Source organism: Pempheris klunzingeri, chromosome 5, assembly GCF_042242105.1.
Source record: "Pempheris klunzingeri isolate RE-2024b chromosome 5, fPemKlu1.hap1, whole genome shotgun sequence".
Taxonomy (NCBI): Eukaryota; Metazoa; Chordata; class Actinopteri; order Acropomatiformes; family Pempheridae; genus Pempheris; species Pempheris klunzingeri.
The window spans coordinates 4,202,298-4,217,531 of record NC_092016.1 but is presented as its reverse complement, the minus strand read 5'-3'; the positions used below and the strand labels follow the sequence as shown (position 1 = coordinate 4,217,531).

The following is a 15,234-nucleotide window of genomic DNA, read 5'->3' as shown; positions in this document are numbered from 1 at the left end:
GGCATTTACAAGGCTTCTATCCAACTTCTCGGGGTGCTACATGACTGCATACCTTATAGTCTCCATTGACAACATACTGCCCGCTCTCTCTGTCCCTCTTCCTCTCATCTGACTGGCGTTTAAGCCCCCGCACTGACGTGTGGCGGATGACCGAGGCCTCTTTGGGGAGAGGTGGCACCACAGGGGGGGTCTCCTCGTAGTCGTAGAGGCGAGGCAGTGGTGGCCTGGGTGGGGCGTTGTCCTCCGCCTGGACAGTGAGCAGAAAAGGAAAAAGTGCTGCTACAGAGCTGAATGTTGGCGAAGGGTTTCTGATGTATAACTCTTCATCACAGACTAAATCCTGCTACAATTCCTGAGACTTCACATGAAGCCAATCTGCTCTGCAGTATTTCTCATCAGAAGGGTGACACTCACCCACTTTGGCACGGTGCTGTTAGGCAAAGTGTGGGAGAGGAAGTTGGGGATGGAGCTGCGAGGAGGAGGCTGGACTTCTGTGCTATGAGAAGGCACTGCCAGGTCTGACACCGAAGGCACTATTTTCCTCTCTGGTGGGGCGTGTGAGCACAGAGACATTAAGGTTTGGCTTTTGAAAGGGAGCAAGTTTGAAATGGATTTACAATCAGAAACTTTCTGAAGTGCCTAAAGTGTAGAAGAACAGACATGTAGACAAAGATTTGAATAAATGCAACACAATCGGCATTTTCACTCATAAAATCTGATCTTAAGAAGCAGATTCATGTGGCGCATCAATAATACCACAATACTTGGATAACACCAAATGTACAATACATACAGCATAAAAAGTGACACATAAAGTCAGCGATTGTGTCACTGCGAAGTGAAAACCAGTTAATAATTACTGGGTTGCTGTGGTTACCAACCTGGGTTCTGGACAGAGTCAATGGTGATCTGGTAGTTGGCTTTGCTGGCACTTAGTCCCCCCATCACATCCTCGATCCTCCACAGCTCACGCTTCATCTCACTCTTCTCCTTCTACAGTTTGACACATGAACGCAAACATGCGAACATTTTAACTCGTGCTTGGTTCGACTTGATTTGGCCACTAAATAGTTTGAAAACAATCATCAGTGAGCGTGTGATGGAAAAACTGAGGAGAGAATTGTTGAACATTAATAGAAAAGGAGGATGAGAGAGATATATGAAAGATTTCAAAAGCCGCAGACACCGTACAGAAAACAAAGCCTGAAGAGAAACTCGACTGAGAAACCAGAGGTGGCAGTTTGGAGGTGCAGTGCCGGGTCTCACCTGAGGGGTGGCGCTGTGGTTCATGTGCGCCTGCAGCGCCGTCCTCAGCTGTTCCACTGATCTCTCCAGCATGTTGTACTCCTCCCAGGCATGTGCCATCTCCTGCATCACAGCAGCACAGACACAGTCTTAAGATTTTACTGAATATGTAACCTAAGTTTGTAGAGACATGTATACGAATTAATATTTCCTCACACAGATCATTATATGAATATACAAACTTAGTTACAGGCATCAGTGCTGACCCACACACACACACACACACACACACACACACACACACACACACACACACATCATCTTTATGGCCTGCTATATTACAACTGGGCAGCAATTCAATATTTGCCAGTTTGATCATATATATGATATTCTGCATATATTTGATGTTATATGTACACTGGATATGTACGCTGATTTTAGAAAAAGATCCCTATAAATATTGTGATAGATTTCAATCACATTATATACGGAATAAATACATATATGACTATAAATACAATATATTATGGAAGATAAAAACATGCAGCCACACGGTCACATTAACACACACACACACACACACAGGCATATGTACCGTGGAGAGGCGTGATATTTGGGCCCTGATGGTGACCAGATCCTCCTGCAGCAGCCTCTGCTGGTAGGCGATCTTGTGAACATGGGCCGGCTGCTCCTGGTACTGCTCCATCTGATGGTGGGACACATCCAGTACGCTCTCCAGCTTGTCCTGACGGGGTGAGGAGTCACCCAGCACAAGGTCAACCAAAGCAGCCAAGACCTGCTTCCCTTATACCGTATGATGTTTCTCTGCACTTTTAGTCAGCACAAAGCATTCATTCAAAAACACCTCCAGAGGGCAGCATGTTTCTACAGGAGCCTCATTTATCTTCTTCTTACTTTACACTCTGAGCTGTATATAATCAAGCTTTCATTTCTCACATCATAGTGTTTATATTGTATCGTAATTTACTTTTAGCATCCCTTCAGGAACTGATGTACACTCAGTGCCTTCAGTTGAGGTTCTCGGTTTCTGGACTAGCGATAGTTTTCCCATAATAGCCTTTCCAGTCAGGTGTGTGAGAAATCAATACCCCCACCTCTCCTCTAGTAGATCATGAATGACTGCGAATACTTGAATCTAGACGAAAATCCACTTTGTTTCTGAGAGACTGACAGTGAAATCCATGCATACTGCAATTGGAGAGCTGAATCACCACCTGTTATCTAACTCTACTGAAGCAGCATTCATAGCAGCCCAGTAAGCTGTGCCCTTGAATGTGGCACCAACACATATTATTATGTAATATTTTAATTTTCCTACATTTTTGCCCGTTGACTCATCAGGCTGACTGAGGTTGGCTGATACAACGAGATTGTTTGATTAAGTGAGAGCCAATGTAACTGGCAGAGTGCGTACCTTGTCCTCCTTCAGGGAGCTGATCCGCGCCTCCAGATCCTTGAGGATGTTGTCCTGCTCACACAACCGACTTAACTTCACCTGCAGGGGGAGACACACAGCTGAGTGGGCAGAGGCACACAGGGGGCATTGTGGGAACTCTTGGATAAAGCGCTTCTCTAGCGTTCACCAAAGTGTGTGTCTGTGTGTTGACCTCTGGTAATTAAGTGGCTCATCTGCTCAATTGCAACTTCTCCACGTCTCTGCACCTGTAGATGAATTAGTGCGCGTACAAAAACGTGTATCTCGGCGTACGTTTAAGAATATGTATAGTGATGTGTTTTGAGGTTTGTAACACTTAATATTCACAGTCCTGTAGCTCCCTTGGTCTCATTCGGGTGTAATTACTGTGACTGAGCCCATTAAACAAAGTGCGACCCACCTGACACTTTTAATTACGGTGTCAGGGAGTCTTGTTAATTAATCCCTGATTAACCTCTGCAAACTTCTAGGCAAAGGTGGGATCACTTATCATCCTGCCGTAAAACAACAACATGGCGCTCATGTGATAAGCTCGTGGCTTAACAGCTTGATGTGAACAAAGTGCTTATCCGCATACATTTTTACACTCAAAACTAGTTTTTATATTCCATCGAATAAATTATTAATCCTGTTGTTGTCTCCACGCTGATGTTTGTGGTTGGATCTAATCAAATATTCATCGCATACAACGCTCTCATAAATTGTTTAAACAGCGGCGTATGAAGCTAGTACTGAGAATTACTTTCATAGGAGATGTGAAAGTGTTGGAAAAACTGCAGGGAATTGTTTGGATTATCAATCTGAAAGAGTTATGCAATTTGTCTATTAACAATTTAGGCTGTTTCATCTCTGCATCCTAATTGCCCCTTGAAGCTAAGAGTGATAGTTTGCCTTGTCCTCCCACCCTTTTTACATAACAGCCATTTTGTTTCGCCTATATTATCCACGCTTTTCTCCCGGTGGAATCACAGCAGTCAGAACCACCGCTCCCCTAAACTCACTAAGGCTTCAAGTTACCTTCCTGAGAGGAACAAACCAGAACAAGGAAGAGCGTTTAAAAGATCGAGGTGGAACAATCCTCCATGTTTGATATCTTAACGAGAGCAAATGTACAGAAGACTACATCTGAATATGTTGCTGCTGTACTTTTAAACTTGCACTACAGTTTTTATTTAACTTTCACTTTGGTTTTAATCTGCACATTACAGTTGGTACTGTTTATAGTGCAGATTACACTTTGTGTTTATTTACCTGCAACACACAACATTTTTTATTTTGCTTGTTTATTGTTTGTATTCATGGTGGTGGTCACTTTCTCTATACTACTGTAACACCAGAATTTCCCCCCCGGGGATCAATAAAGTATTTCTTTCTATCTATCTATCTATCTATCTATCTATCTATCTATCTATCTATCTATCTATCTATCTATCTATCTATCTATGTATTTGCATCAAACTACATACAGTAACAGAAAATCTGCCATATTTTTTCATACAACTAAGTGAACAACATTTTTAAAATGTCCTTTCAATACAAACAAACAATTTTAAATGACATAAAAAAAAAAAAAAAGAAAAGAAACATCTTCTTGGCCAATGGCTTCACTTTCACTTTAAGGCAACATTTTATGAGCTTGTACTCACATCCACGTCACTTTCTGCAACCTTGACCGGTTTCCCGGACTCCTTCAGTGTCTGACTTCCAACTACCTAGAAATCACAAAATAAATATTTCCAGATGTTAGTCGTGCGGTAAACCACAGTGACTGAACCATGGAACAATGGTGCTAAAAAAAATAAAAACACAGATCAGCTAAACTACAGTATCACAGGGCTGAAACAGACTATCTGTGACACATTCTCTTCGCCTCGTGTACATGACAATAAGAGTGACACAAAATCAGGTCTTCCCATGAAGAACACAATGGCTATGGACACTTTGAAGCCCTGCACAAATGACTTATCCATAAATACCACTGTGCATGGTGTCCCCTCTATAGAGAAAAGGCTGCATTAGTTTTATGTGAACAGGACAATGTTTGTTTTAGGAACACACCCTGGACTGCCTGAGTTTGAGTGCCCACTTTGAGCTTTACTGGACTCTACAGTGCTACAATAACCTCCCGAAATAGAGCATGTGCAACTTGAACAATGAGAAAATCAACAAATCTCACAGATAATTGTGCTCTCTTGTGCTTGGGAGCTGTTAGTTTAGGAGTACAAGGGCTACTTTTTTTTGAAAAAAGTAGAGATGTGACACAAGTAGAGCTCTGTGTTATTGTCAAGGAGGTGCAGCGTTCAGAGACGATGGTAGAAGCAGCTGGCTTTTCAACCACCGGGCCACAGCCACAGCCACAACACATGCACTGCCGAGCCATCCCATGCCCACTTTGCAACAGCATCGTCAGCATCACCACATGGGGGGAGGGGAGGGGGGAGGGGGGAGGGGACAGGTCAGAGATCACGTGGATAATAAGACATTTGATGCCATTCAAGCCGTGAATGCAGAGCTGTAAGCGATGGGATGGTCTTTCTAGAACAAAGACTCTCTAAACACACGAACACACACACTCACATACAGACTACACACACGTGCGTCCCTACTCTGAACTCCGTGGAAACATGCACAAGCATAAATGCGCACGCATACACACAGTCAAAGACGCATTACATAGATTATATCTGGTCGTATAGTACGCATACTGAACACAGACACACACGCACACGTACACATACAGCTTACGTTCATTAGAGGCCTGAGAGGCCCAGCAGTGCAGTGCAGTAGTAAACTGTGAACTGCGAGGATCAGGGGTTCTAGAGCTCTGATCTGGGAGTCAAAATCACAAAGACACAGAGCCGCAGTCACAAAATGGCGGCTGCTTTCATGAGATGCTTCTAAAACCACACAAGAGTTAGAAGTCTACTGGGGGTATTTTGTCTCACACAGATGCCTGAACGTCTCCATTCGTAACTGGGACACACAATTGTCCCAGTTCAACATGGGCTAGAGTGAGAAGTGGTCGTCAGTAAGAAACACCAGGTGTGTTAGTCTGAGCTGGAGACATTTCAAATGAGAAAAAGCACAGCAGAAACAGAGCACTTGAACTAAAGCAGAAGATAAGGTGAAATACTCAGAGAGCTCTGGGGACAAACTCTGTGCTTCTTCATAATCTCACCTTTAGATCCAGATACTCCAAGTCCTTCTTCAGCTGCATATAGGTGTCATCGGCCTGCAGGGTGACAGACAGGTGAGTGCGGATTATTGATTTGTGCTGATGGGATTTAATTCAGTATCTGAGGCATCTGAATCTGAATCTAAAGAGGCTTCACTGATCGTCTTCTGGATGCAGTGACATTTGTGTGTCCGGTATGAGGAGTGAACTGCTGTTATGTGCCGACATGCATCACAACTGACACCCACACACTCACACATACGATAAAAATACATTCATTTATCTTTTTAGAGATGCTTAGGTGCTCCAACTGCAACAAAAATATAACACCAACACAAACCAGATCCATTAGAGGCAGCAGAGCTTGAAACGGTTGCTGAATTCAGCGTTAATTCAGCTCACATCACTCAACGAAAAACAGACTTTGGGACGGCCGAAAATGAAAGATTCACCAACCAGAAGGCCAAACCGGCCAACACATCCACAGACAGCCAGTTAGCCAAAGCATGGGATGGCTTTGTGGACGCCGAAAAGTTAGCAGCACAACATGCTATGGACAGTGTCACTAGAAGCACGATATGGAAACTGACCAGCCAAGAACAGCACATGAAAAAAGAGGCAGATGGTTCTATGACGGCGGCCAGGCCAGCTCTCACAGATAAACCATGCCCGATGTCACACCACTAAAGCACGGGAGCTTTCGGCTAGAGGTTGCCACTGATATACTGAGACTCGGCTATTGCTGTGTTTAAATGATCCAGGAAGGGTTCTTTTTCAGGATTATTTCACATTTAGATGCATTTACCGTTGGGAACTACCAAGGACAGGATCAGCTAGGGATTATCTGGTGTAAGAGTGTGTCTACATGTGTGAATTTTCATTTGCTCCTAATTTGAGATCCCAAAGACTAGGTGCTGGATGTTAGGGGCAGACTCACTTAAATGTCACAGGGCAGGAATCTAACCGCTTTCACTGAAAACACTTGAATTGTTCCTTAATATTCAATTGTAAAAATCCATACAGCATATTTTGTAAATATCTTGTGTGCTGGACAACTTGACCTGCTGACGGCAGAGGAAGTTAAATTTCATCAGGATTTATCCTCTGGGGACTGAGATTACCCTCCGCAAATTTGATGTAAATCCAAAGTGTTACAATTGTGACATCGCAACGATTAGAAAAACCATCTCAATAGTTGCTGAGATATTTTACTATAGAACAAAGTGTCAGACAGACAGATTGACGGACAGACAGTGGCGTCCAAAGAGCCATGAATGATGGACAAAAATAATAATGTGAGTTCTATGTATGACCTAAACTAAGAGGGAGTAACTATAGGAGATCTGATCTAAGTGTAATACAGCCCTGCAGTATGTTAGTGGCAACCTCTACCAGCCCATGGGAAAATGAGGGGCAGGCAGGCCGGTGTGGCGCGCGGGGGGGGGGGCCCCACCTGGGTGTTGCAAGGGGCCAGGGGAGCCGAGAGGCCCACATGTCCGAAGTGGGACACAGGAGAAGGGCCGGAGCTGAGGAGGGGGCTGGTGCTAGAGTTGGCAGTAGTGAGGAGGTGGTTGTGGTGGGGCTCTTTGGGACCGTTGAGCCGCTGGAGCTGGGCTAACGTGTGCTGACGTGCGGAGGCCATGTTGGCCTGGTGCCGGCGCAGCTGAATGAGGAACAGGGTGAGCTCCTCGGGCTGTCGGGCACCACAGGACATAAAATCTGGCATCAAAACTGACCACACCAAACTTCAGAGAAACTTCTATTGTTTTTAGAAAAGTAACCTTGCATTCACAGTGCTAGCAGCCACTTCTTGTGCCACCGGCTGATGGCCAAATTGAACAAGCAGAGCAGCAGCTTAATTTTGGAGGATTAATGTTGTTGCAACAAAAGTCAGGACTCAGAGCGACTCACTACATGATAAGCAACGTCTCCCAAATGGTCAACTACAGCCAACTGGCCCGTGCTGACGAAAAGGCTGAACAAGATTTGGATAATATCTGTTAACATTTCATTGTAGCGGAGAATGAGTGCACTTCTGGTGACTGATTTCTTGAGTGTCTGGCAGTGTGAACACATTATATGAATTATAATACTGGACTCTGGACTGCGAGAGTCCAATAAAGGCTTCTTAAGCCTGCTCCGAGATCAAAGTAGTGGAAAAACAGCACTCAGTATAATTAAATCCACGACAAATGTCATGTCTGCTAAAACATCGTATTTGGGATACACTAAAGTACAGCTGAAGCTCGTATTTGTAAGACGTACCGTTTTGCCGTGAAGGCTGGGTGCGCTGACTGTGTGTGTGATGTATCCAGATGGCATTGACCGCCTCTCAATAGTAGCAGCCTGAAAACACATAGACAACACATTTTATATACACTGTTTGTTTAGAAAATAACACTAACACATCACACATTTTGGACAATATGCGTTGTTGCAATTACAAAATAAAAGCAGTCATATCGCACAACATAATCAATAAAGTGAGGAATCTGCTATCACAACACAACACGGCAGGCTCCACATCACCAAAGGCGATACAATGTTTGACATGACCTCAAAAACAAAATACTGTATTATTTATAATCTCTGGGCAAAATTAAGTTGCCTGTGGTTGTGGGAGAGTGGGTGTAAATTTACATACGTGTGTGTTTTTTCACTCATTTTGTGTTAAGATGTGTTAAGCTACTAATTCTCATTGGTTTACAAGAATGTGACATCACTCAGTTATCACTCAGTATTGTATATTCATGTATGCATACATTTCAATATAGTTTACACTTGACAGTTTCTTTTTTGTCTGATTGCTAATATTTAGGTAATTTAACAGACTGGATGCCTTAAGGACATGTCTGCCATGGTGCCCCAAGGCACTAAAACAATTATCCTGCTCAGTGGAGCACAGTTCCAACATCCGCCCTACACTGTCAGAATGACTGACATTGTTCTGGATGACAGACTAGTTTATTTGATGTTTTGCACAACGGTGAAGACAGAATCACTTTCACACCATCCATGCAACAGACTGCAGTGACAGCAGGTAATAATCTGTTGTCATTTAATCTAATATGCCTAACCAACAATATATATATGCTCCCATTACAGAGCCCATCCTTCATACATCACAGACTTTCTTCTTTATTACCACTTTTTTTTTGTCTTTTCTTGTATAATTACTTGCTTAAATGCTGTTTTTCAGTGAACATCTGTCAGTTTATAGCTAGGAATTTGGATTCACTGTCATTTTAAGCTGCCTTATAGAGGAGTTTGAGCAAAATACCTAAAATATGAATATAATGCCAAAAAACTCTCTCTGTGCACAGTAAGTACAGTAGACAGACTACATGGATGATAAAACTGATCACCTCATGTCGTTTTTACCTTGAGCATCTGAGATTTGGTCCTGCGGGGGGAAACAGTGAAGGGGATGTCCACCACTGACCTATCACCCACAGGCCTGACTGTCACCCGCTCGGCTGGCGTATGCGGCCTCCGTGTAGGTGACAAGGTTCTACTGGTGCCGGGCGGAGGTCCTGGTGGAGGGATGTCTGCAGACGAAGGTGGCACCGACACACAGCGGGGCGGCCCTTCAGACCTGGGTGCTGAGGAAGAGGGAGGCACAGTGGATGGGGGGCGGGGGCCAAATGGGTACTCCGGGGCCGGAGTGTAGAGCGGCGCCGTGGGGCTGCCGTGACGGAACTGGTGGCGCTGCTGCCATTCGTACAGCTGCCAGACGGTGTTGGTCCCTGGGCCACCCTGCTCAGGGTTGAGGCGGAAGTGGCTGAGGCGGTCCTGGGCGTACTTGTACTCGCCAAGTCGGGCGGGCGTGGGGCTCTGGCGAGGAGTCTTTGGCAGGGTCTGGTATGCGTCCATAGAGGTGAACTTGTGCTGGGTTGGTGGTGTGCGACGAGGGAGGGTGTTCTCCCTGGATGGAGGGCTGTTAAGTAGGAACAGTTATTTTTTTTACAGCCAAAAAGAAAATATAACATTGTATCTTCAAAAATAAGACATATGACTTATGACCTACCCTTTGTGCTCAGCCTTCTGCACTTGGACCCACTGCTCCACTTGCTCCAGAGCACTTCTCCTCTGCACCTGCTTGTGTGTGTCAGCAGGGGCCCTCTGGTACGTCCCTGCTGCAATCCCGTTGGGCTCCAGGATGGGGCTGGGCGTGGAGACGAGGCCGTTCCTCGTGCAAACGCTGGAGGGGAGCGTTGAGGCGGCTCGTGACGGCGCCCTAGATGGAACCCTGGACACAGGCGCTGAGGCCGACACGTGGTCTGAGTGTAGGAGGGCGGAGGGCGCGGGGTTGGAGGGGAGGGAAGTGTGTGTGTCCATTTCCAGGCCTGTATTTCCTATGGGGTGCTCCAACGTGGTGGAGACGGGAGACTCTTTGTGGAAGCTGCAGCGTTCGTCTGTGTCACGGTGGATGGGCTCCAGGAGAACCTCGTGGACGAAAGGTCTTGTGGTCTCAGAGTCTGGGGTCTTGTTCTTGTGGTGGTTCACGTGGTTCGTCTGCGGGACAGCATGCTGCTGCAACATGTGCAACTTCTCCAACTGGTCAGATGGTCTGCAAAGAGAAGAAAGCCTGGATGAATGTCGTACCCTCTTATACCTTTTGTAACTTCTACATTGTGCGTTTCAGTCCTGAGAGTGTAGCAAAACCAAGCATGAGAGCCAATTTTAAGCATGACAGGAAAGGAAGGTGGGAAAGGTGAGGAGGAAGGGGAAACTCTCATCATCATCATAGAACCAGAAGATAATTAACTCCACAGCTCTTGTCCTGACATAATTTTTTTCCTCAAACTTCTCAAAGGATTTCAGTGGCTTTTATTCATTAATCATTTTGTTTCAGTTGATCACTTCCCCGATACCCCACGGACATTGTGCTCTAGTATTTCAGGGGTCTTTGCCTTTGTTCTGTTCTGCTGGACTGAATTTGAACTAGATGACTGTCACATAAAAGGAAAAAAATGTGGCCTCATCTCCAACTTTACGGACATGACTAAATACACCACAGACCATTGTAGAGCAGAGCAGATGACAGGTAAAGGCTTCTAACCGCGACTAGATTTTAAACTCATTCATGAAATCCCGTGTGACAAGGAGCTAGAGAAATAGCCAATTCTCTGAAATTCAATCAAACACACCAATATTTACTTAAAAATTCATTTAATAGTCTCAGTTGCCGACATGCACCTCGCCAGCAGCTGGTATCAGAATATACTGAATATAAATTAGCACTGTGATTACTGCTTTGTCCCCATTAGATTGTGTCAAACGGGGCACAGAAGGCACTGACTTTTGGTTTAAGAGTAGCGTGTTGCTAGCAATTCAATCCATTAATGTGTGTAAAGAATGTACTTGCATATTGTAAAAGTAACTAAACTCTTTTAAAAGAAGTGCATATAGAAGTGGATATACCAGACAATACTTTTTATATCAAAAATAAATGGGAGCTGGAGTTAAATATTATAATCGAGGATGGAGAATGGGAGACAATGTGCATTGGATGTCATAAGGGTATTAATAGTAACATGTGGAAGGACTTTGATTGGAAGATGAAGACAAGGTTCTTTAAGACACCTTCGGTGGTTTCCAAATTTATAGACAACCCAGCTGCAATAAATTGTTGGAGAAAATGTGGATCACTCGCACATATTTTGGGATTGCCCAATGATGCTTCCTTTTTGGAAGGGGGTAAAGAGAGAGATAGATAAAGTTATGGGAACTGATTTACTATTCACCCCAAGTCAATTTCTTTTCGATCTAACTCCTGAAGACATGTACACCAGAGAACAAAAGTACCTATTACATATACTCTTGATGACTGCTAGGACAATGGTGACAATAAATTGGATGAATCCACAGCCACCTACAGTGGCCCAGTGGAAACAGAAGTTGAGGGAGGTGTATGAAATGGAGGCCTTAACTGCTCAATTACAATTGAAGGCTGATGTCTTTGTGAGGAGGTGGCTACCTGTAGCAAGATCCCTCTATAACTGAGGGGAACCCCACACTATGTTGTAATGTCTTAACTGTCCATTCATTTATTTTTCACTTATTGATATTAAGCTTTCTGGGCCCCAAAGGGTTTTATTTTGGGCTCTGTTTATACATTGTCATATATAGTCTCTGATGTTGTCAAGGAGTGTTCTGTTCTGTATTATGTCTTTCTATGTTTAATAAAAATAAAGTTCAAAAAAAAAAAAAAGAAGAAGAAGTGCATCCCTGCAAATAGTAAGATTACTGTTATAGTTTCTACTAACAAAAAAAGCCAAACAAGGTTTGGAAGAGAGGATTATATCCAAAATATCCAAAGTTAACAACTAGTGTAGTCTTGTGAGATTTCCCCTTCCAAAAACAAAAAATGAGAACGAATGAGTGCGAGCTGTGGGTGTCTGCGGCTGCCAGCGAATGATGGGACGTATTTGATCTGTGCCACCTCCCCCTGTCAACACATGAATAATACATGTAGAAAGCGACTGCTTGTTCAAAAACAGCATTTCACAACCTTGAAATGTACTCTTTGAAAGCAAGCAAACATGTAAAAAAAAAAAAAAAAAAACACTACGCTTATATACTATAGCTTCAGGATTGACACAGATTTGTCAAAGCTGCAAACAGAAAGTTGGGATGTTTTTCCAGGATTCAGTGTCATCTACAGTGACAGACGTATGTGTTTATAGGATATAATAACTGCAGCTAACACAAACAGTACATTAACAAATACTCATGTTACACAGTCGCTTAGCAAATATGATGTTTTATGGATTTTCCTTGCAAGTATTTATAAACACATAAAGCACCGGGGATCACTTAGAACACCTGCTGTAAGAAACCCAGACTGATTGGTGAATTGTCGGGGGGTTTCTGCAGGATTAAGTGTGACAGAAATGTGTTTACTTACAGAAAAATAAATAAATAAGACTCAAGAAAGCCAACAAAGAAGAGAAAATGTCCCAACTACCGCAAGACATATAAAAAAATAATGACCGGTTTGTTAGAAGGTCCATGACCTGGATTGCTGCTGAATCAAAAAAGTCAGTCAGCAAGACAGAGTTGAGTTGAAGTTTAATTATGTGAAAATGTCATTTTAAGTTAAACACAATGGCCAAAGTAAGCAGTAAAGGTCCTTCTGCTTGATTAAAAGGTGATCCCTGGGAAGTGTAGTACATCTCCACAACAATGTACAATATGCCAGGCACCAAAAATGGACTCATGGAAGTTTTAGTGTGTGTTAGGTGGTATTATAGTCAATATTTGACTCAGTGGTGTGTACATTTCTGTTAATGTGTGTTTTCAGTCATTGACTCCCAGTGTAATCCCAATTAGGGACGGGGCAACTTTATATTTCAATATAAAATATAAAAGTTTTATGCAACAAACACAAGAGGGAGCTCATGGTGTGAGGTGGACAATCAATCAGTGGAAAAAGAAAAAATAATCCGGTACTCATTGTTCCAAAGTTGTTCAGCCTTAAAATTAAATAGGTGAGTGTTTAGTGGCTGAATGTACCTCTTGGGTGTGATGCCAGGAAATTAAGCTGTTTGTGTGTGTGTGTGTGTGTGTGTGTGTGTAGCCCTACCTGATGAGTGTGTCAATGCGGTTCTGCATCAGCGTGGCCTGGTTCATGGCCCTCAGCCAGGTGTTCATGTCCTCTTGGGTGTCAGCGCTGAAGTAATACGTCCGCATCCCAGTGTGCTCCGCCTGCGAGCCAATCACAGAGCTCTGCTTGTAAATGTACGAGCGCATACCAGTGTGGCTAGCCTACGGGAAGAGAGAGGAGGCTAGGTCAGTGTCATGGTTAGAGAAACAGATAAATCAGCTGAGGGACGGTGCATTACATGAGCTTCAGCCTTGGTAAAGGAAGACAGGGAGATATCATGCTGTCCAACAAGAGAAACAACATCAAGAGCCACATAAGCATCAACCAGTACAGAAAGAGCCAATGAGGGAAACCACACAATAGAAATACACAGGCAAAAATGCCAGCCAGTTACAACCAACAAAGCCACAACTTTTGACCAATGACAGGAAAGATTCTTCGGCACAATGGAGAATAGAAAATGTGAGTGTCACACAAAAGAACCCCCAACCCCCCAAGTGTCCTCACAAACCTGTTTTTGCTGCTAATACAGTTTAGAAACCAACTGAGAACAAATGAAAGTTCACAAATAACAAAAACAGCAGCGTTTTAATGGCTTTTCATTCATACTCGCTATATTTTTTATTTCAACATCAAGTACAGCGGTGTAGCACGGAATAGTAACTCTGCATAGGGCCGAGTGAAATGCAAACCTGATTAGATTCCACTTCATGACAAGGTAATTGTACTCTGTGATTTAAGTGCTGAGCTGATGACAGGCATATTCAAACTTAAGACGGATGTTTCTTTGTATTCGCAGTGAAAAGGCCATTAGTCAGGTGATCTAATGCACCGTTGTCAGTGTGCGACAGTCAAGAGCACAACTACACCAAGGAAGGATTTAAAGTGTGTAGAACACCAAAAGACAGAGCGGGCGAGACACACACTCCATCTACAGGCCCCTTCGGAGTACGAAGGTAGCACACATCACCTACTGACTGATGTTTGAAGGCATACTTTATATATTTATGTTAACAACAGATAAAACTAAAGTGAAACGTGTCCCCTCGTACTGACTGAGAATTATCAACACACTGAAAAGTTTCGAGATTGTTTTAACGTCTTTCAGATCATTGTTTCGTTTTTTTATTGAACAATCAATGTAACCTCATTTAAGATGCTGGGTTAAGCAGTTAAGATGAACCCAGTGCACATTACCTGCCAAGAACTAAGTAGCTGGTGAACACTGGGAAGAATTTAGCAGCTAAACAGAACGGATTTCCATCCACATCTTCAAACGAATGCTAATCGCGCTTATTGTCTAGCAGATTTATAAACAAACAACGGTTTGCTAACATATTCATAATATTTCAGTCTAGTTTTAACTGATATTCTCTTCGGGTAGGAGACAGCAGTAAGTGTAAGTGTTATTACATCTGACAGAAAATCAGAGTAGATTCTTTCTCAAAAACCAACATGTTTCTGGCTGTACTGAATTTTTGGTCTACTGAGACACGACCATCAGAAGAAAAGTTGGTATCTCTGCTTCTCCTACTCAGGATTTCTGCCTGAAAGTTTGTTGAACTGTGTGCGTCTAGAGAGAAGCCCTGAGAGGCTGACACACCGAGATGTTCACTGTCTGATAATTCACGGGGTCAGAAAACGTTTCTGCTGCTCAGCTCGTTTTTTAGCTCCGCTGAAAATATCTCAACATGATGTGGTTAATTGTAATTGGCTCGCTGTCCAAGGGGATAAGCCAACACACCATCA

At 43.5% G+C, this 15,234-nt stretch overlaps 1 protein-coding gene across 3 annotated transcripts in view; it reads right to left on the bottom strand.

Moving 5' to 3' along the window:
• Positions 1–15,234, bottom strand: part of plekha7a (pleckstrin homology domain containing, family A member 7a) — a 128,429-nt gene that overhangs the window by 8,949 nt on the left and 104,246 nt on the right. For all 3 annotated transcript variants that reach the window (XM_070831148.1, XM_070831149.1, XM_070831150.1), the window contains 12 exons: positions 13,465–13,646; positions 9,904–10,446; positions 9,258–9,813; positions 8,142–8,222; positions 5,880–5,933; positions 4,348–4,413; positions 2,681–2,761; positions 1,841–1,990; positions 1,267–1,368; positions 882–993; positions 415–545; positions 53–247 (listed from right to left, as the gene is read on the bottom strand). In XM_070831148.1, the coding sequence (XP_070687249.1) occupies positions 53–247; positions 415–545; positions 882–993; positions 1,267–1,368; positions 1,841–1,990; positions 2,681–2,761; positions 4,348–4,413; positions 5,880–5,933; positions 8,142–8,222; positions 9,258–9,813; positions 9,904–10,446; positions 13,465–13,646 (2,253 nt within the window). The remainder of the gene's footprint in view (positions 1–52; positions 248–414; positions 546–881; positions 994–1,266; positions 1,369–1,840; positions 1,991–2,680; positions 2,762–4,347; positions 4,414–5,879; positions 5,934–8,141; positions 8,223–9,257; positions 9,814–9,903; positions 10,447–13,464; positions 13,647–15,234) is intronic.